Consider the following 24,951-nt stretch of genomic DNA (forward strand, 5'->3'; position numbering starts at 1 on the left):
TGTCCTCCCTGTAAAGGCGTGGCTCTGTGTGCAATGCTGCACAATGGGGTGTGTGAGGATCTGGTGCTGGGCGCCTTGCTAGGGAGGCTGGACGGGCAGGGCAGGCTTACAGGCTTAGAGCCAGCATTCCAGGGACCAACACTGCTTTCAGAGCCTCCAACACATTGCATCAGGGGACGCAAGCCTGCAGCCTTACGATTTTTCATTTTTGCTTTTTGAAACAGGGTTTCTCTGTGTAGCCCTGGCTGTCCTGGAACTTACTACGCAGACCAGGCTGGCCTTGAACTCAGAGATCCACCTGCCTCTGCCTCCTGAGTGCTGGGATTAAAAGCCTGCACCACCACCGCTCAGCTCGGCCTTATTATGAAATGGTAAGAAGTTAGTGAAGAGAGGGAACTCAACATTTAGAACTGTTCTAGAATAAGGACTATATTGAGTTTCTGACTGGGCTGGGAACTGACGCAAAAGAACTAAAAATGGTATGAGACCATCTGTCACAGAGTGTCTTCCCTCAACAAGTACCAAACATTCGTGTTAGCCTGGGAGAGAGCGAGAGTTCAGTGCAGAGAACAGCAGGTGGTCCCCAGCAAAGCATCTTAGGCTTTAAAGAAACAAAGCCGTGAAGATCTTGTTGGAAAATAGCAACTGTCATAAAGCCCTTGAATCAAGAGCTGCATGGAGACTGGGTCTAAAATGCTGCCTTGGTGAGTGCTCACCCCCCCCCCCCACACACACACACTCCCACCACCATCACAGAAGCACTCTGTATGCGATGTTGCCATGTTGGCGAGAGATAGAATGAGCCCGCAGACCAGGCGATATCAGTTCAGCATGATGGCACTGGAGATGTGGGAAAAGCTTTCTTGCAATCAAATAAACAGAGACCTAAAGACTCTGGAATACCAGGTCCTCCTAAACTCCAGCATATTGAATCTTCTTACAGGAGAGCTGCTATGTCGATCTGGAATTTTCTTTTTATATCCCTACAGTGCTGGAGATTGAATCCAGAGCCTTCCATGTGCTGGGCAACAGTTCTATCATTGAATTATATTTCAGCCCTAATTACTGTTCATGTGTGAGTGTGTATGGGGGTTCATGTGTGTGGGGGTATGTGTGTATGTGTGTTGTGGAGGGAAAGGTTGATGCTTAGGGTATTCTTAGATCACTCTTCATCTTTTACACTGAGGCAGGGTTTCTCAGTTGAACCCAGAGGTCATGGATTTGGTGAGTGTAGTTAGTGAGCATATGCTAAGGTTCCCTGCCTCTGCCTTCACATTCTGGAATTACAGGAGAGCTGCTATGTCGATCTGGAATTTACGTGGGGACTGGGGATCTGAACTCTGGTCCTCACACTTGTGTGAGAAGGGCTCTACCCACTGAGTCAACATCCCCAGCCCTAATTATTAAAGTTACAAGTTACAATATCTACAGCTCTCTTTTTTTTTTTTTTCAAGACAGGGTTTCTTTGTGTAGCTTTTCGACTTTCCTGGATCTTGCTCTGTCAACCAGGCTGCACTCGAACTCACAGAGATCCGCCTGCCTCTGCCTTCTGAGAGCTGGGATTAAAGGTGTGCGCCACCACTGCCCAGCTCTACAGCTCTTCTTGCTGAGAAGTGTATAGGATAATGAGGAAGGTTACTGTCTGTACTTTGTAAGAAAGGAGGGTGTAGGAAGGTCACGATTGGAAAGGATTGATGTGGAGAATGCCATGTAGCTCAAAAATTTGGCGGGGTATACTTCACTGCCTTCCAATCTTCTAGGCAGGAGTTTGGTCTGCACAGAACTAGAGCTGTCCCTCAACCCATTCAATAGTGGAAAACAAGAAAGCAAGACATGCTTTTCTATCCTGAGTCCTCCTAGTCAGTTGTTCTCAACCAGTGGGCTGTGACACTTTGGGGGGCGGGGAGTCGTCACACATCATATCTCCTGCGTATCAGATATTTTCATTATGATGTAAATTACAGTAGCAAAATTACAGTTATGAAGTAGCAATGAAAATAATTTTATGATTGGGGGTCACCGCAATGTGAGGAACTGTACTAAAGGGTCGCAGCATCAGGGAGGTTGAGAACCACTGCTCTAGCTCCTCGGTCCGTCATTGTCATTTTTATCAGCAGCAATGGATTTATGACCCATTTTGGTGACTCTTCTGGTAGGCATAAGATTTTATTTCCTATCCGTATTAGGAAGGTTGAGAACCACTGCTCTAGCTCCTCCTACATATCCACACGTCTTCTCAACAGAACTGAAGGCATGCACATCTGAGTTAACACTGAACAAGTAGTAATGAGGGGGTTCTCCTTTATTGACAGAAGCCAGAAGGCCAGGGGCACAGAAATAAGCTGCCTACCATGCTGTCCCCATGTCACTTAGTTCAGTTGCTGATGTTCATCAGAACTCTGACGTTTGTCTCCAGGTCCTTCCTGTGAGTGACACTCTGCATCCCTCATTGTTGTTTGAATGTACAATGTCCCCCGGGGCTCATGTGTTCCAATCCTTGGTCCCCAGGGAGTGGTACTGTTTGGGAAGGTTGGGGAACCTTTAGGAAGAGGAGGAGCCTCCCTTAAGGAAGTGGGTCACTGGGAGAGGAATTGAAGTTTTGGGGTACCATCCCATTTCCTGACCACACTCAGCTTCCTGTGCTTTCAAGGTCAGAGGAAGTGTGAAGTCTCAGTCACATACCCTCCCTCACACAATGGAGCCACCACAATCATGCATTCCCTGCTATGATACAACTTGGGGTTGTATCCCCTCAAATCTAAATGAACTCTTTGTGGTGATATATTGTGTACCCCATTAAAGCTTGTCTGGGGATCAGAGGACAGAGCCAGCCACAAGATTAGACATAGAGGTCAGGCAGTGGTAGCACACACCCTTAATCCTATCACTGGGAGGTAGAGATCTGTCTGGATCTCTGTGAGTTCAAGGCCACACTGGAAACAGAGCCAGGCAGTGGTGGCACATGCCTTTAATCCCAGGAAGTGATGTCTGGGCAGAGAAAGGTATATAAGGCATGAGAAAACAGGAAGTCACTCTCATTCGGCTGAGGATTTCGTAGAGGTAAGAACTAGTGACTGGTTGTTCTGTTTCTCTGATCTTCAGACAAGTTTGTTAGGGTACACAATATAGCACCACAACTCTTCCTCCATGCAGCTGCTTCTTGTCCAATATTTGGTCTCAGCAATGAGAAAACAGATTGCCCCTCTATCTGAACTCCCTATGGGTTTGAATAGGATGCAAAATGAAAAACAATTTATCCTTTTTTTGTGACCAAAGACTGCATCGAGAGAGAGAGAGAGAGAGAGAGAGAGAGAGAGAGAGAGAGAGAGAGAGAGAGAGAGAGAGAATGGCCAGGCACTGTCATGATCATCCTCTGTGTGTTTCCTACTCTCTTGATTTCCCCCTCTCACAGATGCCTGGCACCCATAAATGATCCCGCAACCCCCTCTGACCCAATGGCAAGAGCAATCAATGCCCCTCCACTGTCCTCTGCAACTCTGTCCTGCAGCTCAGGCTTAGCAGAGACACTGTGGTTGACAGCGATGGCTCTGACTCTCTTGGCATGCTGACAATTTCTTATTGGAATGTGGAAAAGTCAACTTTTGGTAAGATCCAATGCCATTGTTCTCTACTGAGAAGGTCCTTCAGGGGTACCCTTTCTCATTCTTCATCTCTCTCTCTCTACTACGATTGTTTCTTGTAGGATACAGCTGTTCCTTCCAGGTTCAACTGTCAGTACGTCAGTCTACTAACCACCCAGGCTGGGCTGGATTAGACACAGAGTACAGAAAACAAATGAGCCCATGGCCTCATGGTGTTAGGAAAAGCGCCGTTGTCTATTTTGCTCTCTTGCCACTTCTCTGAGCTGAGCAGATACTCAGTGGTCACTTATTATTTGAGTGAATAAACGTCACTAATAGTAAGGTAAAGCAGTAGATCAAAGCAGGACAGGAATATGGTTAGTTTGCCAGGCTGGGTTTAGATACATGGAGAGAAGGATTCTTGAAAGTGGGGCCTAGGCTAGGATTACAAGGCAGGGAGCCCATCTGAAAGGCTTTAGTAGACAAATGACGACGCTGTTTTTATTCGACTGTCTCTGGTCCAGATCTTGCAATAAACACGTGAAACTCGGAAAAAGAAAAGCCTTGGTTTGGGATTTATTTTTTTAAAGCTAAGACTTTTAGTTCATTTGTCAGTTCTTCCCCCTCCCTCCTCCCAATACAGTATATTCTGATCATGGTTCCTCTCCCCCAACTCCTCCCAGATCCTCCTCACCTTCCTGCCCATCCAACTCCAGGCCTTTCTTTCCCACTCTCTTTAGAAAACAAACAAGCAAACAGACAAATAATAATAATAATAATAACAAAAAAAAGAAAAATAACAAAGAGAAGGCACGAGAAACACACAGACACAAACCCATAAAAGCACAAAATTGGAAAACACATTATACAAGCAAAAGACCAGGAAGACAGAAAATGCCCACACAAAGTGGTACAAGACCAAAGGTTTACAAAGTCCCATTGAGTTCATTCTGTGTTGGCCATTGATGGCTGTCATGGGGTCTGCCCTTAGCTGTGGTTAATATGCTCAGGGAGACTCCACTGGAGTCTTTTTCCTTTGTAAGCAGATGACAATTGGAGATTTGGTTAGGGGTGGGTGCTCCTGTCCACTTCCTCCTCTCAGCAATAGGATTTCTGGCCTATGTGAGGCTGGCACAGTTGACAAACATCTGGGTCACTGTGGGCATTTAGTTCTTTTAATTTTCATTGTTGTTGATTTTTCAAGACAGGGTTTTTCTGTGCAGCTTGCTTGGTAGACCAGGCTGGTCTTGAACTCACAAAGATCTGCCTGCCTCTGCCTCCTGAGTGCTGGAATTAAGGTGTGCACTACCTCACCTGGCTTGTTCTTTTAATTTTAGATGACAAACGTCTAGAGAGAAAGGTTGACTAGCCTACATAAGTCAATGGCTAATTGAGAAGCTCTCACACAGTGTGTTATACCCATAAACAGCACATGATGGCATACACAATGGCCGGGCTCAGTCTCCACCACCAGCCCCATTTCCACAAAAACAAAAACAACATATCATAGGCATCATTCTGGACATATTGATGTATTTTGAAATCTTTTAATAAACATTATAACTGTGATTAGATACGTTATACCCTCAAAGTCATCTTTAAAACTATATTAATAACTATATTTGCATTGTGGTCTGATGGGTCTTTGGGCCTTTTGTTATCTTGATTTTGTTTCTTAATCTGATACTCCATTCCCAAGCAACACTTCATTTTCCTCTTTGCCCTGGCAACTGCCACTCTACTTTCTATTCCTATGGTCCATTTTCTTTGGTGCTGCACTTGAACCCAGAGATTCATGCAGGCCAAGGCCGTACTTCAGCATGGAGCTACACAGCCAGTCCCTTAGAATCATATGTTCATATGTACTTGTCCTTTAGTGACTGGTTGACTTTATTCAATGTTATACCCTCAAGGTTCAGCTATGTTGTAGCAAATGGCGCTCTCTCTCTCTCTCTCTCTCTCTCTCTCTCTCTCTCTCTCTCTCTCTCTCTGTGTGTGTGTGTGTGTGTGTGTGTGTGTGTGTGTCTGTGTGTGTGTACACTAGTTTATGGAGGCCAAAGGCTGGCATTACGTCTTCAACAGTCACTCTCCACCTTATTTTATGAGGCAAGATTTCTCACTGAACCTGAAGGTCATCCATTTGACTAGTCTGGCTGAGCAGCAAGCTCCGCGTGAGATTACAGGCATGTGACAGCATGCTCAGGTTTGGGTGCTGGGGATCTGAACTCAGGTCCTTATGTTTTCCTGACCCGGCCATTGTCATCTATCAATAGACATGTGGGTTACCTCTAGATCTTGACAATTATAAAACTAGTTCAGCACGCACGAGAGTGGAGAGGCCTTTGGAGTCCTCTCAATGTATACCTAGAGGTGCCCATCCTGTTTTTAATTTCTTGAGGGAAGTCCGTCCAAGCTATATGCCATTTTAGATTCCCACCAAATACATGAGAAGTCCAAATAAAATTTTCAGCAGAAAAGCTGTCAGATTTCACATTAAACAGACAACAGTTCAACGTTGAATGTCGAGTAATTCTTGAAGGTTTAACTCGGTGAAACCAATAGACTTGAGCACTCGCTGTTTAGTTAAAGCCAGAGGCCATTTGAACACACACGAGCAGTATATGAAATGTGAATCATTTTCTTTTTTTTTTTTTTCCCGAGACAGGGTTTCTCTGTGTAGCTTTGTGCCTTTCCTGGAACTCACTACTCACTTGGTAGCCCAGGCTGGCCTCGAACTCACAGAGATCCGCCTGGCTCTACCTCCCAAGTACTGGGATTAAAGGCGTGCGCCACCACCACCTGGCGAGAATCATTTTCTTTTTCTTTTTTTGGAGCTGAGGATCAAACCCAGGGTCTTGTACTTGCTAGGCAAGCGCTCTACCACTGAGCTAAATCCCCAACCCCAGGAATCATTTTCTAAGAGACAACAACAAATCAATCAGAAATAAAATAGCATTTCCCCACCCCGCAGTGCAGGCACCAGGCGAGGCTCACTCCTTCCGGAAGAGTCACACAGGCCTGTGCCAGGCAGGACACTTACCCTGGTCTTGGCATCGATCTTCGCACCCCGGTCCAGCAACAGCTTCACCATATTTGCATTTCCTCGTTTCGAGGCAACGTGTAAAGGAGTGATGTCATTCTGCGGGGAAGCAGAGAAGAGGTCACCCAGGCTGGACACACACAGCTTAAGCAGAACACTGATTCCCGAGTCTCACCAACGCTAGCCTTATTCTGTTCCCCTTTCTCCTTTCTCAGAGTATAGATAGTCTACTTTCCAACCTTTCTCTCTAACAGCATTCCCCTCCCCCGAAATGAGACTCAAGAATTTGAAGGGAGGCAGTCTATGAGACGGGGTTCCACTTTATTCATTTTATTGCTGGTGGTGACTGACGGGTGAGGTGAAATTTTGTCTACCCAAATATTATTTATATATTGTTCTATTATATTCCATTTCCTTGTAATTGAGACAGGGTCTCACTACATAGCTTTGGCTGGCCTCAAAATTGCAGAGATCTGCCTGTCTTGGCCTTCTGGGTGCTGGGATTAAAGACATGCATCACCATGCCCGGTCCAAATCTTACATCTTTAAATCAATATGTTTTCTTATGTTTTGGGTTTTTTGCATTGCTGAGCAGAAATGGTAATAGCGAGTTTACTGTAGATTGAGCTGAAGAAATGTCTGGGGACTCACAGCTTTCCCAGAGTCTTGGGTTGTAAATGAGAGACCATATTCATTGAGATGGAGATACCTACCTGTCCCCTGCTTTGGCCTCCCATGCTCCTGGTGCCTATGTGTTCTATACACATTGTTAGCAATTCCTTTACCCACGCATCGACTGTTGCTTCTAAACCACCAAGGAAGCATACACATACACTGGAAACAATCCCCAATGTCGGTTTCTTATTCCTGGGTGACTGTAGTACGAGTTTACAGCTTGCTGTTCATAAAGATCCCACGAGATCACATGTTAACCAGGCTCACAGCAATTATACACCTAAAGTTTAAGAGCAGATGCCATGGCTGCCAGGTACTGACCACTTCCTGTTGATGAGGAACTGGACTGATCCCCTCTTGGATTGGGTGGCGATGAGGACTCCAGGCCTTGTGCTGGGCAAGGCGGTCATGACTCCAGCCCCTAAACTCTTTTAGTGTAGAATCTCCGTCAGTTTTCACAATGCTACTTACAACCTGCCTTGCAGTTCTTACAAGCAGAAATGGCTGCCAGAACCAGGGTTTAATTTCTTCACATTTTTATGTTTCCCTTAAAAATTTTTATTTTTTGACAATTTCAAGCATATGCATGCGCGCGCACATACACACGCACACACATACACACACACACTGCACTTTGATCATATTCATCACCCCCCATCCCTGACCTATTCCCTGTGAACCCTTTTTCCTAACAAGGCCCCCTCTACTTTCAGGTCTTTTTTGTGTGACCCATGCATTTATTTGTGACCCAAGGGTTTCTTCCATGAACATGAGTGGAGGATGTAGAAATGATGGGAAAAAAGGGTAGACTATTGAATCCACTTTAATCCGAAAAACAACTGTAATCTCAAAATATTTTACATTGGTATGGATTTTAGTTTATTGCTTCAAATTTAAAGTTAACTTCATTGTATTTCTATTCTTGCTTAAGCTATTGCGTTTATACTTTCTAAGGAGAGACAGAAAGGCCGTGGATGAGGATGGGCAGGGAGGTGGGGAGGAACTGGGAGGAATGGAGGGAGGGGGAACCATAATCAGAACACACTGTATGAAAAAAATTCTATTTGCAATAAAGGAAAAAGTACCTTTGGGAAAAAAATTGGTAAAACTGGTGTGTGTGTGTATGTGTATGTGTATGTATGTGTGTGTGTGTGTGTGTGTGTGTGTGTGTGTGTGTGTGTGTATGTGTATGTGTGATATTAATTCCAAGGCCTTGCACACACCAGGTAAGCAGTCTATTACTGATCTACACCCCAAATCCCCACAAGGTAAACAGTCTATTACTGGTCTACACCCCAAATCTCCACAAGGTAAGCAGTCTCTTACTTATCTACACCCCAAATTCCCACAAGGTAAACAGTCTATTACTGGTCTACACTCCCAAATTCCCACAAGGTCAACAGTCTATTACTGGTCTACACTCCAAATACCCACAAGGTAAGCAGTCTATTACTGGTCTACATCCCCAGTCCCCACCAGGTAAGCAGTCTATTACCGGTCTACATCCCCAGTCCCCACCAGGTAAGCAGTCTATTACTGGTCTACATCCCCAGTCCCCACCAGGTAAGCAGTCTATTACTGGTCTACACCCCAAGTCCCCACCAGGTAAGCAGTCTATTACTGGTTTACACCCCAAATCCCCACAAGGTAAACAGTCTATTACTGGTCTACACTCCCAAATCCCCACAAGGTAAGCAGTCTATTACTGGTCTACATCCCCAGTCCCCACCAGGTAAGCAGTCTATTACTGGTCTACACCCCAAATCCCCCCAAGGTAAGCAGACTATTCCTGGTCTTCATCCCCAGTTCCCAGGTAAACATTCTGTGCACAGAGCCAGATGTCAGGATCTTGTGCTTTGAAGGCTACACCACACCTCACCTGAAGTACCTGCTCACCTCTGCCATCACAGCACAAAGCAGCCACACACAATTTACAAACAAGAATGGCTGTTTTTCTTTCTTTAAGTTATTTACAAAAGCAGCATCAGTTTTAATACAGCTGAAGGCATTCCTTCGCTTAACTCGGTATTGGATTTACCTGCTTGTGATTGAAGGTTTCCACTGGGAGGGATGGGTTGTATGAGGATGGGAAGCTGTGTCAGAAGCCTAGGGCAGGCTTTGGTCTTTGCTGAGAGTGATGGCAGGGAGAGGGAAGTATGCCCTGCTGATGTTTAGACTCCTCTGGTCTGTTTGCTGAGTCCAGCCAGCAGCACCAAGTGAATGAGTCTAGTACTGAGCCAGCAAGAGGAGCACTAAGCTAGTAGCAATCCATGAACCAGTTAAACTGAGCTCAGTGAGCCCCGCCCCGACTCCGACTCCGGTGCTACAGTTCCTTAAGGAAGGGGCTTTCCCAGGGTCGAGGCTGTCATTAGCCTTCATCACACAGGCTGATTGGCAGGGTGAAGATCCATGCCTTCTTCCTATACTCTCTGCTGTATTCTGTTTTCCCCTGCATAGATGAGTAGACGGCAAAAAGGGACTTGAATCCTAATGCCCTGGACTTTTCCGAGAGGCAGGCTTTATATTTCTAAAACTCTTCAAAGGTATTATAAAGGGAACCAAAGAGCAAGCTCAGGTGCTTGCAAGAGGACCTGAACCCACGTTAAAAAGCTGGGTGCAGTGGCACACACTTATAATCCCCGCACTGGGAGGCAGAGACAGACAGACTTGGGGCTAGTTGGCCAGCCAGTCTGGCCCAATTTGCAATTCTCAGGTCTCAGTGAGAGACTCTGCCTCAAACAAACAAGGAGGATGAAACTTGAGGTTGACCTCTGGCCTTGAGATTGATAGGCACAGTGCACATGTACACTGTATGTGCACATACACAAACACACATCAAACGCATGTATGTGCACAGACACACAGACACAGACAGAAATAGACAGACAGACACACACAGCTTGCAAATCTATAGCTCCATTTTAAGCCTTGCCACAATCTGCTGGATAGCACAAAAGTAACTCCACTCAGGTAAAAATGAGACAAGGACCTGCGCTGTCCTTTGCCAATTAAGAAATAGTTCATTGGTGGCAGGGTTGGGAATCACAATTCTTTCCACAGACCCTTTTACTGTGGGATTCTGAGGTAGGGATCAGAATGCTTCTGCTTCTCAAGTGTCAAAAACCTCCCAATTGACAGGCACCAGGTCACTTGTTATTCCTAGATCCTATAGTAGCTGCTCCTGAAAACGGGACAGATAAAGAGGGAAGGAACTCCCGCAGAGGAGTCAATGAGTATTTGCATGTCGATTCTTTGGTTGAGGAGGTCTCATGCCTGCCCATGAGTGCAGGGCAGGAACTGTGTTTCTACTGTGAAGCCAACAGCAGCACACTGAAAGAGCCAGATGTTGTCTGAGACCGAAAGCCTTGTTGCTAGGAGCCCGTGCTTGCTACTGGGGCACAAGTACTGGGGTCAGTTGGTACAAGCTCGCTGGGAGGCGAGCTGGCATGAAGAGCCTCCATACTACTGCTGATAGAAGGAGAGTTTGAGTGTCATAGTAAAAAGGCCCCAAACGTGCCAGCCTTGAGGCAAGACATACTCCTGACCACAGCCTGGATCAGAGGGAACGACCCCCGACCTCAGCAGAGCCTAGCACAGAGCGACAAGCAACAGCAGCCAACAGCATGTGAGAATTCTGCTGCACTGCTGGTGTCCCGAGAGAGTTGAGGGGGAGGGATGACCACACGTGGAGTGTTTTTGAGTCTAGTCAAAAGGGAAATGAAGTCTCCATTGGAGGAATCTGAGGACCAGGTCAAGTGGAAGCTCTGCTCCATCCCTGATGACCTGGCTGTTTCTCACATCTGCTCTTAAACTCCAGAGTCATCTCTCTAGCTCCATGTTCAACCTTCTTAGGCCAGAAGGGAAAATTCAAACTGCTTTGAGACTCTATCTCAACCAATTCAGAAGGGCTGACATTACTGAATGAATAACAGAACACTGGTGTGATGTAGGGGAAGACGAACCTTTATGTATTACTAGGGGGAGTGTAATGTTGTCTACCAACTATGGAAATCAGTTTGGAGGTTTCTTGAAAATCAAAAGCCAGAACTACCATATAGTCCCGGTGCACCATGTGGGATTCAGCCAAAGGACTGGAGTCAACACACCACAGAGATGCTTGCACAGCCCTGTTCATAGCTGCCCTCATGACAGCCACATTGAGGAATGAGTCCAGGTGTCCATCAGCGGAGGAAGAGCTAAAGAGAATGAAGTACAGGCACACAGTGGAATCTGTGTGTGTGCGGTGTGCGCTTGTTCATCTCTGTGGATTCAAGAGTGTGTTACCGCATATGTGCGTGTGTGTGTGTGTGTGTGTGTGTGTATGTGTGTGTGTGTGCAAATGCACGCGTGTATATATGTTGTGTGTGCATTCGAGCATGTATGTGTGCATGTGTGCGGGCGCGCATGCGCGCATGCGTGTGTGTGTGTGTGTGGGTGTGTGTGTGTGTGTGTGTGTGTGTGTGGGTGTGTGTGTGTGTGAGTTTAAAGGACAACTTTCAGGTGTTGGTCCTCTCCTTTCAGCTTTGTTTGAGGAATTTTTTTTTTCCCACTGTGTGAGCTCACACATAGCCTATGAGCTTCTGGGGAGTCTCCTGCTTCTGTCTCTGTCTCCCTGTAGGGGTACACTAGGATTAGAGATGCAGGAGTACTGTGCCTGGCTTTTAGGTAGGTACTGAGGATCGAAAGTCAGCACTTTTACCCACTGACATCTCCTCAACCCCCACAATGGAATTTTATACAGCAACTAAAAAAAAAATAAAAAAGGAAATCAGGGCAATTTCAGGAAAATGAATGCAACCTGCTAAACAAAAGACGCCAGATTCAGAAAGACAAACACCTCACGTTCTCTCATGCTCAGAACCTAAATTTAAAAATGTGCATATGTGTCTATTGTATACGCGTAGTTCATGAACTCAGAAGGGGGATCATTGAAGGGGTGGAAGAGACCTTAGTGGAGTGGAAAACAGAGAAGGTCGTGGCATACAGGCAATAGGAAAGCGGAAGCAGGGACTGCGAAGAAAGGGAACCAGCTGGAGTGGAAAGGATATGTGGGGAGGGCTAGAGGGGAACAAATGAAAACAAGGGATAAAGACACATATGTACGAAGATGTCATGATGAAACCCAATACCTGGTACGCTAACTTAAAACATTAATTAAGGGAAACAGATGGGATTTCAGCCAAGAGATGGAAATATTTGATAAGCAAAATACAATCTCAGAAATGAAGAATTCCTTTGATTAAGCTCATGAGGCGATGCCATACAGCAGGGCAGAGAATCAGGGAAGTTAAAAGATACGTCAATTAATAAAATTTTCACATTAAACTATAATGAGAAAGGAGTGCCAGGAGCCACAGAAGAGGAGGCAGGGTCAGATGCAAGAAATGTAAGAAAACTCAAAGGCGAAGAATGTGCCCATAGTCACACAAGAAATGAAACCATGAACTCTAGAAGGGCCACCAATCACCCTAACAACAAGAGATTGTAGGGTGAGAGCCAGTCAGGTTGCTGAAAATGAACATGAATTGTGGGCCATCTGAGGGCAAAGGACATCACTCTTACTAACAGACCTCAAACAGGGAAACAGAAGAGGATGTCTCCAAGACAGTAAGAGCATGGGTACCCCACAGAAAATTAGACCTCTACGAAGTGAGGAGGAGCTCTGGAAATGGCAAGAATGGAGGTAAATACAAGAAGTACGTTATCATATAAAGTAAAAACAACAAGAGTGATTGTGGGCTTTGTGGTGTATACAAGAATGTAGGACACAAACCCCTGGAGTCAGAGGCTTCAGAGCTAACCTGCTATTGGACTCTTACATCCTATGGAAAGTGATAAGATATTTGAAAGGATACTGAGAAACTGGTAACATAGGAAGTAAGCTACACAATTACATAATATTTAAGATACAGAAGGAGTATGAAAAGCCCCTGTACATGTGTATATGCACATACATGCATTTCAAAAGGTCCACACACACGCTGGCCCAAGGATTCACTTGTCACTCAGGTGAAGACTTCAAATGCCTTATGCCTCCTTTCTAAAAATAATAGCCTTGGGCATCGGCACAGGGCACAGCGGAAAAGCGGCGGTGATATTTTAATACACCCTAATCTGTCCCACCAACACCACCTCTGTCTCAGCTCCCACCATCTGTGTTCTTGACTCTGTCAGGCACATTTCAGTTTTTTACCTGCTCAACAACATCCCTCATGTCTGAGCTTTAAGGGAAACTGCTAGCCCAGGAATCTACTGAACCTGAATGTGTATTGCTACTTTTTTCCTTTAATGCATAAAATTCACGGCAGCTGAAGATCTATGTTATTTAATATGATAAGAAATCTAGATTAAAACACAGAGAAACAAACTCAAGAGAGCTGGAGTTTTTGATCTGATGGGATTTGTCTTTGAGACAGTGATTTACCATGTAGCTGAAGATGACTTTGAACTTTTCAGCCTCCTACCCAAGTGCTGCGATTCCGGGAGTGGCCTGCAAAGCCAGCTTGATAGGAATTTTGTACAAACCAAAGCAGATTTTGCTTAAGTATGCATTAGCATATTAATAGAATGCTGTTTGGCTTTTACCAAAGAATTTTTTTTTTTTTTGTAGATTCAAAATGTTACAGAATACATTAGCATTTGACAATGTGTTTTAACAGACAAGGGCATCAGAATTCATCCCGTCTAATGGCCAGGTGAGAAAGAAGTCAGAGTGGTTAAGTCATTTACGGATCTCTGTCCTGGCCAAGATCTACATCTCCCAGTTCTCAGTATTGCCCTTTCCATCACCCAAACCCTCTGGGCTTCCTTAAAAGACACACTTTCATCACTAGCACAACGGTACCTTATTTAACTTTTCCATATCATTATTCAATGTAATCAGTACTCAACCTGAAAAGGAAAGCATAAAGAAGCCTACCTAATGCCTCCCTTTCTGTGTCATTTACTTCCCAATCATTTCTACATATGGTGGCTACATACACACAAAAAAATCAAACTCATATACATACACAGGCCGTACACACAATCAAGAGAATTGGCTATATAAATATTTAAAATACTAACAGGATCTGGATGACTTATGGTATGAGGGAGCTTCATTATTTCATATTTCTGGGTCTATTATCTGGCCAAATACTTAACAAAACACAGAGCATGGCCATTGCCCTGTTGGGAAGGTCTGCAGTTGATGATGGGGGAAATGTACCTTGTCCTGTGGGACCTTATGTGCACATCCATGTGACAGACAGATACCTCTCCTATCTCCATCACAGGGCTGGCAAGAAGATACAATTTGTGGTGGTGGATACCTTTAATTCTGGCACTTGGGAGGCAAAGGAAAGCAGGCCTCTATGGCCCAAGAATAGATTGGTCTATAGAATGAATTTGGGCTACAGGGTGAAACACTGCCCCCCCAAATAAAAAGGAAGGAAGGAAGAAAGAAAAAGGAGATTCATGTAAGAAAGGAGGAAGGAAATGAAAAGACATTCATTTTTTTTGTCTGATTTAATACAAGATGACCATAGAAAGAGATATACCAAGTTTATCCTCATTTTGTAAATGGTCTCTTAAACTCAAGCTAATCTGTCAGTTTGCCTGACCCCAGGTTCATACTTCCTTCACTAGACCACAAGTTGTCTTCCGACCCACACGTGTGCCTGAAGCATGCATGAGTGCATGAGCACATGTACACACGAGCATGCACACACACACTACACACATACACACAGGTGTGCATGCGCTTGCATACATGCACACAATTAAATGCAATAAAAGAAATAAAAAAGAATGGTGCTTGGCATTTAAGAAGCATACAAGTGCCAGGCAGGGCACTTTTCATTATTTTTATAGACAGTAAACAAAGCATATAAAATTGATGCTCCTCTCAAGGATATTATGAAATATTTTAGATAGAAAAACTTCAGGTAATGCAGGCATGAAGTCACCTGGTAAAATCAGAAGGTTCTAGATGAGGTAGCTCTCAAGATGAATGCGGAAGTATTGGAAAAGAATGTTTAGGGTCACAGCAAGACTCTGCTGCTGTGAATGAAGCAGAGAAGCCTGGGACACCCAGGCTGGGGAGTGACAGACACCACACTTGGAGACACATATGGTAACCAACGGAATGCACGTGCTGTTCCTTGGTAGGAAGGTGTGGTATCCAGGCTGTTGATGTCAGAGATCAGCAAGAAAGAGCCCCCTCTGCTGAGGAATGCCTAGATACTTCTCTCTCAGCTTTCCCACTAAAACCCAATGGAGGAGGCAGCCAAACCCATTTCAGAGCATCTCCAAGCAAGTTCCTTTCTACATTTCCCTAGAGCAAGAGTAGGTGATTCCCAACCTTGCTGTGACAATACAGAATTTACGTATAATTTAAATTAAAATGGATGAGGATTGATGACTGGGGGATGAAAATGCGTGAGACAGGCTATCATCACTAAGGGAGATGAAGCTATTGTCATTTCAAGTCCCTCTCCTCCCTAACTTCACAGCCTGCTGGACTTCTGTGTCTCTAGCTGAGTGACTTTCAGTATACTCATAGTGGTAAATTACATAGTTGAGCAGCCTTAGGTGGTTCCCACCGTGGTACAATCAATCTCCAGAACTCTTTGCATCTTGAAAAGTGGAGCTGTACCTAAGAAGAAATCCTTCATGGTTCATTCTGTCTCTGTCTCTGTGTCTGTCTGTTCTGGGGATTTCATGGAGGTGATCGCTCAGGGCTTGCTTTACTTGGACGGCTCATTTCACTGAGCGGAGGTGCTCCCTTGCATTACATCCGGGGTGTAGCATGAGTCAAGATTTTTTTACTTTGCTTGAGGCTGAGTGACAGTCTAAATGCATGTATGTACCACCTCCTGCTGATCCATTCTCCTGTCGTTGGACACCAGGGTCTTCAGACTCTGGGTTTTCCTGAATAATGCTGCTAGAAATCCATGTAGACAATCTCCCCTGATAATGTTTTCCTTTGCGGGGTGGGGGTGGACATTTACCCAGAAGTGGAATTAACGGTGCCTACAATAATTCTGCTAAGCAAACACCCTTTTCATGGTGGCCAGATGATTTTACTTTCCTATTGTGTATATAAGAGCTCACTGGTCTCCAAACCTGTGCAAACACGTGTCTTATCTAACAGCCTCCACTATAATAGACATTCAACAGACAATTTCAATTCTTTGTAATTCTTGTTGTTTTGAGCAGTGGTTCCCAACCTTTCTAATGCTGTGACCCTTGAATACAGTTCCTCATGTTGTGGTGACCCCCTCCCCTACCATAAAGTTATTTTCATTGCTACTTCATAACTGTAATTTTGATACTGTTATGAATTGTAAACATCTGATATATGGGATATCTGATATACAATCCCTGTGAAAGGGTCATTTGACTCCCAAAGAGGTCACGACCCACAGGTTGAGAACCACTGTTTTAGAGGCACGCTCTCATTCTCTGTAGACCGAGCTGGCCTGGAACTCACAGTGATTCTCTTATCTTCCTTCCAGGTGCTAGGATTATAGGTGCCAGCCACTCTGCCTCCCTCGATGCTTTTTAAATGTATATAGTTCAAACTGCATTTCCAGTTATTCCATAAAAAAAAAAAGAGCAATTGGGGGAAGAGGGGCTCATGAGTTTCTACCCCCAGCTAAGAGCTATTGGCAATTAATGGTTGCTAGGGAGGGAGTGTTCATGTTCTTCAGGAGTGTGGACTCTTATAGGTTGCCCATGCTCCAGTGGGTGCCCCTATGCCCATGCACACACAGGCAGCTCTAACTGGACTCAGTGTGGTATGAGAAGAAACAAACAAACAAGCAAACAAATGAGGATGTAAAACTGGAGTTGGGAGGAGGGTGTGGGGGCACAGTTTGGGGGAAGCTGGAGGGGATGGGGAGCATACAGTCAAAATACACTGTACGATTGTAAAGGAACCTAAGGAAAAGAGACGTGAAGGCTTTTAACTCAGGAAAACGTGAGGTCGGGAGGATACTGAAGAATGAAATAGTGGGGGCTGGAGAGATAGCCCAGCATTCACGAACGCTGGCTGCTCTCCCAGAGGACCCAGGCTTGAGTCCTAGTTTCCCCATGGTGGCTCACAACCATTTCTAACGCCAGTTCTAGAGGATCTGACGCTCTCTTCTGGTTTCCATAGACACTAGGCACACAGGTGGTACACAGACATCTATGGGGGCACCACACTCATGCACATAAAATAGTAAAATTTAAAAAGTTTAAAACTCCATTAAAATCAATTTCTTTCTGTATATTGAAGAAAGTTGTCTCAGAATTTAAGTGAAGTTTTCTAAAGATGCTAGATTTCCAGTGATGCTCCTCATAAATACAGTTGTTTCAATAAAACATTCAACCTACTTTCCTAACATTCTGCCACTCCAACTGGAAAAACAAAACACGGAGGGCCATCAGAATGGTAAGGTTTTCTTACTACTCAGTCAACATTGATAAATCTGGAGCTTATTTCCATGTGGGATTTTTTAAATTTTTTTTTTTGCTTCTTTTCTCCCTATAAAGTAAACCATCTCTTGCAGATTTCCAGGATCCCAGCTCATTGGAAACTTAGTAGGGTTTTTTTTTCTGTGGGGGGGCAGGGAGGTAATTTACCTCCATCAGTCTTTGGATAAATGGGACACTTGCTAATGTCTTAGATACATGCAGGAATGAAAATGGTGCCTCTGAGGCTCCTATTGAAACATGGCTAGGAAAAGATGCCTCTGCAAGTGTAGAGAGTCGTCCTCATCCTAAGGACCTCATCTTCCACATCTTGTAAGTATGCAGAGTCGTCCTCATCCTAAGGACCTCATCTTCCACATCTTGTAAGTGTGCAGAGCCCTCCTCATCCTAAGGACCTCATCCTCCTCATCCTGCAAGTGTGCAGAGCCCTCCTCATCCTAAGGACTTCATCCTCCTCATCCTGCAAGTGTGCAGAGCCCTCCTCATCCTAAGGACTTCATCCTCCTCATCCTGCAAGTGTGCAGAGCCCTCCTCATCCTAAGGACTTCATCCTCCTTATCTTGCAAGTGTGCAGAGTCCTCCTCATCCTTAGGAGCGGATATGTTCTCCTAAGGACCAAGATGCAGTTACTACCAATAGCCAGACCCTCCTCCTCAGCTTCCAGGCATGGCAGCAGCACACTGTGTCCTGTGCTGACTCTGCTCCAGCCCAGGGGATACCCCTGCTCTGATTGTCCAGAACTGAGGTCATGTGACTTCAGAAAGACAGCATAAGTTCACATCCCTGCCCTGCCACTTTACTCTTGGTAGGACCTGGATCAGCAACTCATTGGTGACTCCAATTGGTTCCTCAGTAAAAATGTTTATTCTTGTGGGTTTCAAAGGAAATGCTACATATGCATGCCCTTTGTAAGCTGTAAAATACAGTGTAAACCTAGGTTGCTATTAAAGTGCTATAAACATTAAGGTAATGGTTAAGAGCCAATAGTTTTGTTTTGTTTTGTTTTGTTTTTAAAGGAGATTTTAAAAGATTTCTATGATGCAATTTTGGGCAACTTGTAGATAAAGATTCTACCAGCCTGACCCTGGTAAATATTTCCTAATCCTGTCTTACCAGAAGAATCATGGGACATGTTTATTAAAAATGTGGATGGCAAAGTGCCCACTGCAGCCTTCATGAGTCAGCGAGAGACTTTTAATTATGAACTATGGGGAAATTCAGTTTCAATCTCAAGACTTACTGGGCCTCTCTCCTTGTAGTTTGTCTTGTATGTCTTGCCAAAAATGTGTGTTCCATGTCTTTGTTATGAGGTCATCAGATTTCTAGTTATGGAGAGTTCATTCCGAAACATGATTACCAAAGAATAAGGAATGGATTTAATTCATCTGGCAGAGAACAAACTGCCAGTCATCAGGAGAGAATGCTTTCTCTGGGATGGCCTGAAGCATGCGTCAAGTCTATACTCAGGCACACATGGGGTCTCTAGTGTCAGAATCTTCCAACTTCATTGCTACCTGTGTGTGTGTGTGTGTGTGTGTGTGTGTGTGTGTGTGTGTGTGTGTGTGTACATGCGGAGGTCAGAGGTTGACATCAGGTATCTTCCTCAGTTGCTCTCCAATTTACTTTTGAGCCAGGGTCTTTCCCTGAATATAGAGCTCACTGATTCGGCTAGGCTGGCTGGTTGGCTATTGAGTGCCTAAGCTCTTCCCATTTCTCCATCATCTTCTCCAGTGTCAGGGCTGTAGATAAGTGTTGCCATGCCTGGCTTTTTATGTGCGTTCTGGGATCCAAACTCATGTCCTCCTGCTTGCGCAGCAGGCACTTTCCTGGCTAAGCCATCTCCCCAGCCCTCTAGTTTACTGTTTCTTATCCCAAAGAGCTTCAGCGTCATACGCACACAGTTACTTCCTAGCTTCTTGGTGTAAACTGGAGATCATCACCACCACTCACGGCCGCACTAAGAGCTGTAAGTGGAGTACTATGTGGGACACTCACTACTGTACCTCTTGTTCAACAATAGAGGAACCGAGACGGTTAGAATTCCATATGAGTTTCTTCCACCTCTTTGCAAAGTCCCTGGAGTGGGAGAACTTAGAGATGATCTCGGGGGCTGTTTGGTGTCCTGAAAGGAGCAATCTCATGGTGAGCACCAACTTCTAGACCCTCCCTCTGCCCATCCTGGGATGTGGCCCCACTCCATGGCATGGCTGTACATAGGTGGTTGGTGCAGTGTGTTTGAGCAGTTACGTTGTGGATACTGGACTACTGGGTGTGTAATTTGTAAGGGACCCTACTATGCACAGAGGCTGAGCCACTACTCAGGAGCTCTCTCATCACATGCCAGGCATTGTGAAAATCAAAACCGCCTCCAGGGTACAAAAGATCAGAGTATATTATATATAAATATGGAAATGCCATAATGAAGCCCCTTGTCTTATATAATATAATAATTTGCTAATAATGAACAAAAGTTCTATATCAATTTCCAAACCTTTCAAGGAGAATGGTGCTCCCTTATTGCTTGAGAGGCTCTGGGAGGATTGCAGAGAGGAAAATGCACCCAGCGTCGGCCATGCCTCGTCCACAACCCTTTTCCACAGGTGACTGGGGACAGCAAGAGCTCCCATCCAAGCCTGGCATCCCTTCCACACACCTCACAATGTTCAAGAACACGTCTATCTCAGCTTCTCCATATAGACCAGCAATGCCTCCCTTCCATCTGCGGGCCCCAGGCCAGTGCCCTCAGGCTGGCTGCCACTGCTCTGATTGGCCCTACCACTCTTCTCCAGCCTCATTCACACTTGTGTCTGAACTGCAGGTTCCACGGCTTTTCTCCTTTAGGTTTTGGATCCTGTGCCTCCAACTGCCTATGCAATGCGTGCTCCACCTCAGAGCTCTTTCGTATCTTGGCTAACTCCAATAACTGTGTTTCTACTGAAGTGTCACATCACCAGGCTCTCCTACTATGCTAATCCATGCAGATCTCCTTCCTGAATCTGTCTTCGTGGACCCTCTGGCTTCAAAGTGGGAGAGCCGAGTCAGTGACCATGCATGGGCCCAGAGGCACTTACCCTGTGACTTTGGCTTTTACGAAGTGCTAACATCTTCCCTTTATAGGCCTCTCTGCCCTTCTATATTCCTCAAATCACTAAAGGAAGGGTCCATTTCCCCCCACTTTCCAGGGGGTCACCTGTAGTAGCAGAGAAGAGGATGAGGGCACATCTGAGCAAAAGTACTATCTGAGGACAGCCAGTGTGGAAAATGTGCTGGAATGTTCAGCAGGAGGTCAGGCCAGGGCATGGCAGCCCAGTACAGCTCCTAGAGCTAACTGGTAGGAAGGAAATTTCTATAGCTAGAGAATAATTCTTTTTTTTTTTAAGTGCAAATGAGGAAAGCTAAGCTCCGCTGACTCCGACCTTAATAGAATTTTTGATTTGCAGGATTTCAAAATAGGATTTATTCAGGTCATCGAGAAACACTCTCAGCAAATGGACTGAAGTCTAGGGGAAATGGGAGAGGAATGCCTTTCGATTTCTGTCACTTTTTTGTTCATTATTGGAGTTCTTCCTTCCTCAAGCTATGACATATGACTAATTTCTTTTTTTTTTATTGAAGATTTATTTTATTTTTATCACGTGTGCATCTCTGTATATGTGGGTGCTGGGGCCAGAAGGGGGCATCAGATCCCCTGGAGCCTCAGTCGTGAGCTGCCTGACTTGGGCATTCTCCAGGTCCTCTGCAGGAGCAGCAAGTGCTCTACACTGTTGAGCTGTCTCTGCAGCTCCCTGAATCACCTCTTGGAGGTTGACCTTGTATTGACCTAGGCCACAGCAAGCTGTACCCCAGTACATTCTGGAAGTGACATTTCTGACTATTAGAAGTGCTTTCAGAGAGCTGCCACCAGGCACTACTGGACATGTGCCATGCTCTTCAGGGAAGTCTATCTCAGAACGAGTGCATTCTCCCCTGATGACAGAGACGGCCACCACCACAAAGGTGTGAGGAGCTCCTGTCGTGGTGCTGGCCACACATCTCAAGCATGATGGACATGGACATGTCATGATGTCACCATGTCTTATGAACTCTTAGTGAACTCACTGTGTGTATGACAATGTTGCCACAGGCAAGAGCCTCAAGGGTAAACTGCAAGGCCTTATGGGAATCTAGCAGTGCGACTTCAATCGGCTTAGTCTTGAAACTCTATGCTCTGTGGTGAAAGGAGGAAGGGAAACCCAAAGCCATCTCCATCAGTGCCAGACAAGATGGCTGGGCAGTGAGGAAGGGGCTGTGTTTGACAGACAAGTTCTCCATTAGTTGTTTAGAAAAACTAAATAGCTGGATATGGTGGTGCGTGCCTTTAATCCCAGCACTTGGGAGACAGAGATGGGCAGATCTCTGTGAGTTTAAGGCCAGTCTGATCTATATAGCGAGATCCAGGCTAGCCAGAACTCCACAGTAAGACCCTGTCTCAAAACAAAACACAATATAACAAACAAACAAAAACAAAACAAAACCCACAAAATTGTAGGTCAGGCGAGGGGGAGTGGTACATGTCATTGATTCAACTTCTTGGGAAGCTGAGGCAGGAGAATCACAAGTTTGAGGGTAGCCTGGAGCACATAGGGAACGCTTGTCTCCAAAAATAAAAAAGGCCTGGTGATGAAGGGACCCACCCCAGACTATGACAGTGACCAATGCCACAGTGAAGGGCAAACTGATGAGGTCCCATGTGTTTTCTTTCTGCTTCACATTGCCTGCTAAGAAACTCACCTCTTGGGGTGAGGAGCAAATAAATCCTACACCACATGGAAAGACAGCAGTGCAGCTTAAGTGTCTGAGTAAATCTACGACCAATATATTTCTTAAAAGAAAACATGCAGGAGATTCTCCAAGGATGTGGGATTTAGAAAGGTTGAGATGGCGTGCAAGTTTTAAGAATAATCTACACAAGAGTAGATTCCTCAACCTGCCTGGTAAAAACTCACATATTTTGTCCCTTCCAAGATAGAAATGCTAACACGACCATGGCAAACAAGGGTATGGTGGATGTAGGGACTATGTGGAGTGGCCATGTTCCTATAACTCACATTCTTTTACCAACATTCTCAAATCCTCATTTCCATTTTAATGTTTTTCAACATTTTGATGTAGTAGAGCCTACATTTGGAGATAAATCTATTTTAAGAACAGGCATGTCTATGAGGATAAACATGCAAATAAGTAGAAGTTACAGGTGGCTTTTTACTTCCTTTTGTTTGATCAAAAAATGAACTGTATTTTGAGGGGAACACATGCATGTAAAGATTCTGTTCCACAAACCAAAGTCCAGTCTCCTTAATCCTGAACCCCTAAAACAGACATTAGGGGGTCAGCTACACTCCTAATTGGGGTATGCTGATGTCCCTTTACACACCCTCTGGAAGTTGTCTAAACTGTGCCCTCACGTCCCGAGTCTGAGGTCCTGATGCCAGCACCCATGGCTTGGCAGTCCAGTCTTCCAAGGCCATCTATACACTCGAGTTGTGTGATGCTCAGAGCACCTCGTCCTTCACCAAACCCATTCTTGGGGGAAATTCCACTGATTCTCATGGCATCCTTTCTCCCTCAGTGCAGTTGACCTTGGTTGGGGAGCAGCTCCTAAGTCTAAACACGCTTCAGGCTGAAGCAATGGGAGTTTGGTGAGCTGGGAAAGAACTGGGCTTGAGAACAAGATCCACCCATATGTAATGGGTAAGGAAACTCAGAAGTAATGTCTTCATTCTTTCTGGAATTTTCTAAGTTTATCCCGAGTCTCTCCTGGTGCTGAGCTATCAACTCCATAGACTCCACGATGTATAAACAAGACATAGACTTGACCTTGAGGAATTCAAAATCTCATATATGTACAGAAGGGCATGGGAGGGTGCTGTTCATGTATTTTATTACACTTCAGTCCTCGAATATTTTTGAGATATTAAATATACAAGCCTACTGTGGAAGAAGGATTTTACCACATGCTTAATTAATTATAGCTTTAAAATCATTGTTGCCATAAATTCTACCTGAGAAGGAAGGAAGGAAACAGGAGGGCTTCTGGGTGCTGTTCACACTTATAGCCTGCCCTTGGTTGAACGGAATGCTGCAGAACCTTCTGGTGACTCCATTGGTATGCTGGTATGCCAGAGGTGTCTTGTCACAGCGGGGAGACAAAGGGCTCTCTGGCCCCAGAAACATCCTGCCTTCTTGTTTCCAGAACAGTGAGGAATGGTTTGCGGAAACAAACGGCTTTTCATCTCCAAAAAGCTGCAGCCCATGAGCAGCACGCTCACTGTGCACAGTGAGTTCTGCCCTGGAAGGCAGAGAGGACGAAACACAAGCCAAAGTCAACGGCGGCGCGGAGGCCAGTGTGGAGAGATGCCTGGGAAGCCGAGACAAGCTCCGGACAGCGCCGTGGAAGCTAAGCACAGGGCTGTAGATAACGCACAGCGCAGATAGCCAGCAGAATGTGCAAAATGGACAAAATCACGGGTAACATAACTTTCAAAGACTAGTGAAGAGTGGAAACCTACACATCAGGGAGCAAACACCTTCCTGGGGAGGCAGGCGACATTCAGAGATCACTGTGTCATAGTAGGGAAGGCAGGCCTCTGATGTGGGGGTGGGGATGGGGCTGGGGGCTTTGCCCTCATCTTCTCTGTCAGCCCCAAAGTGTTACATAACTGTGCTGGGTACTACTACACAAGCCTCTTGCCCTAGGCAAGTGTTGAACACTTGGAATGTTCTTGAGAAGTAGGACATGAAATGTTAAGAGAAGGTCTTACACTGTAGCCTGGACTGGCTGGGACTGGTTACACAGATCACCCTGACTTCAAACTCGCAGAGATCTGCCTGGCTCTTCCTGCTGCGTATGGTACTATGCTCAGCCCGAGGGATATGCATTTTAACTTCAGTTTAAATTATAACTAGCCACACTCATGAATGGCTCTGGCAGTCCAGGTGTGGAGTAAACAGCTCTGGATTCTTGCTTGGACTCCAAGGGTCTTCAAAATAAAGAAAAGTCGATCTATCACATGACCCAGTTATACCACTGCTGGTATTTATGAGCAGGACTCAGCATATCACAGAGATCCTTACACACCAATGTTTACGGCCAATATTCACAATATATTATATACATGTATATATATGTGTATATGTATGAAATTGTCCAATAATTGA

The 24,951-nt window shown here is 45.1% G+C and overlaps 1 protein-coding gene across 23 annotated transcripts in view; it reads right to left on the bottom strand.

Annotated features, from left to right (window-relative positions):
• The window catches only part of Ank3 (ankyrin 3), a 483,262-nt gene that overhangs the window by 171,359 nt on the left and 286,952 nt on the right, over positions 1–24,951 (bottom strand). For all 23 annotated transcript variants that reach the window (XM_052744761.1, XM_052744755.1, XM_052744757.1 and 20 more), the window contains one exon: positions 6,622–6,720. In XM_052744761.1, the coding sequence (XP_052600721.1) occupies positions 6,622–6,720 (99 nt within the window). The remainder of the gene's footprint in view (positions 1–6,621; positions 6,721–24,951) is intronic.

The sequence above is a fragment of the Peromyscus californicus genome, unplaced genomic scaffold (assembly GCF_007827085.1).
Source record: "Peromyscus californicus insignis strain IS unplaced genomic scaffold, ASM782708v3 Scaffold_19__1_contigs__length_69161282, whole genome shotgun sequence".
Lineage (NCBI taxonomy): Eukaryota > Metazoa > Chordata > Mammalia > Rodentia > Cricetidae > Peromyscus > Peromyscus californicus.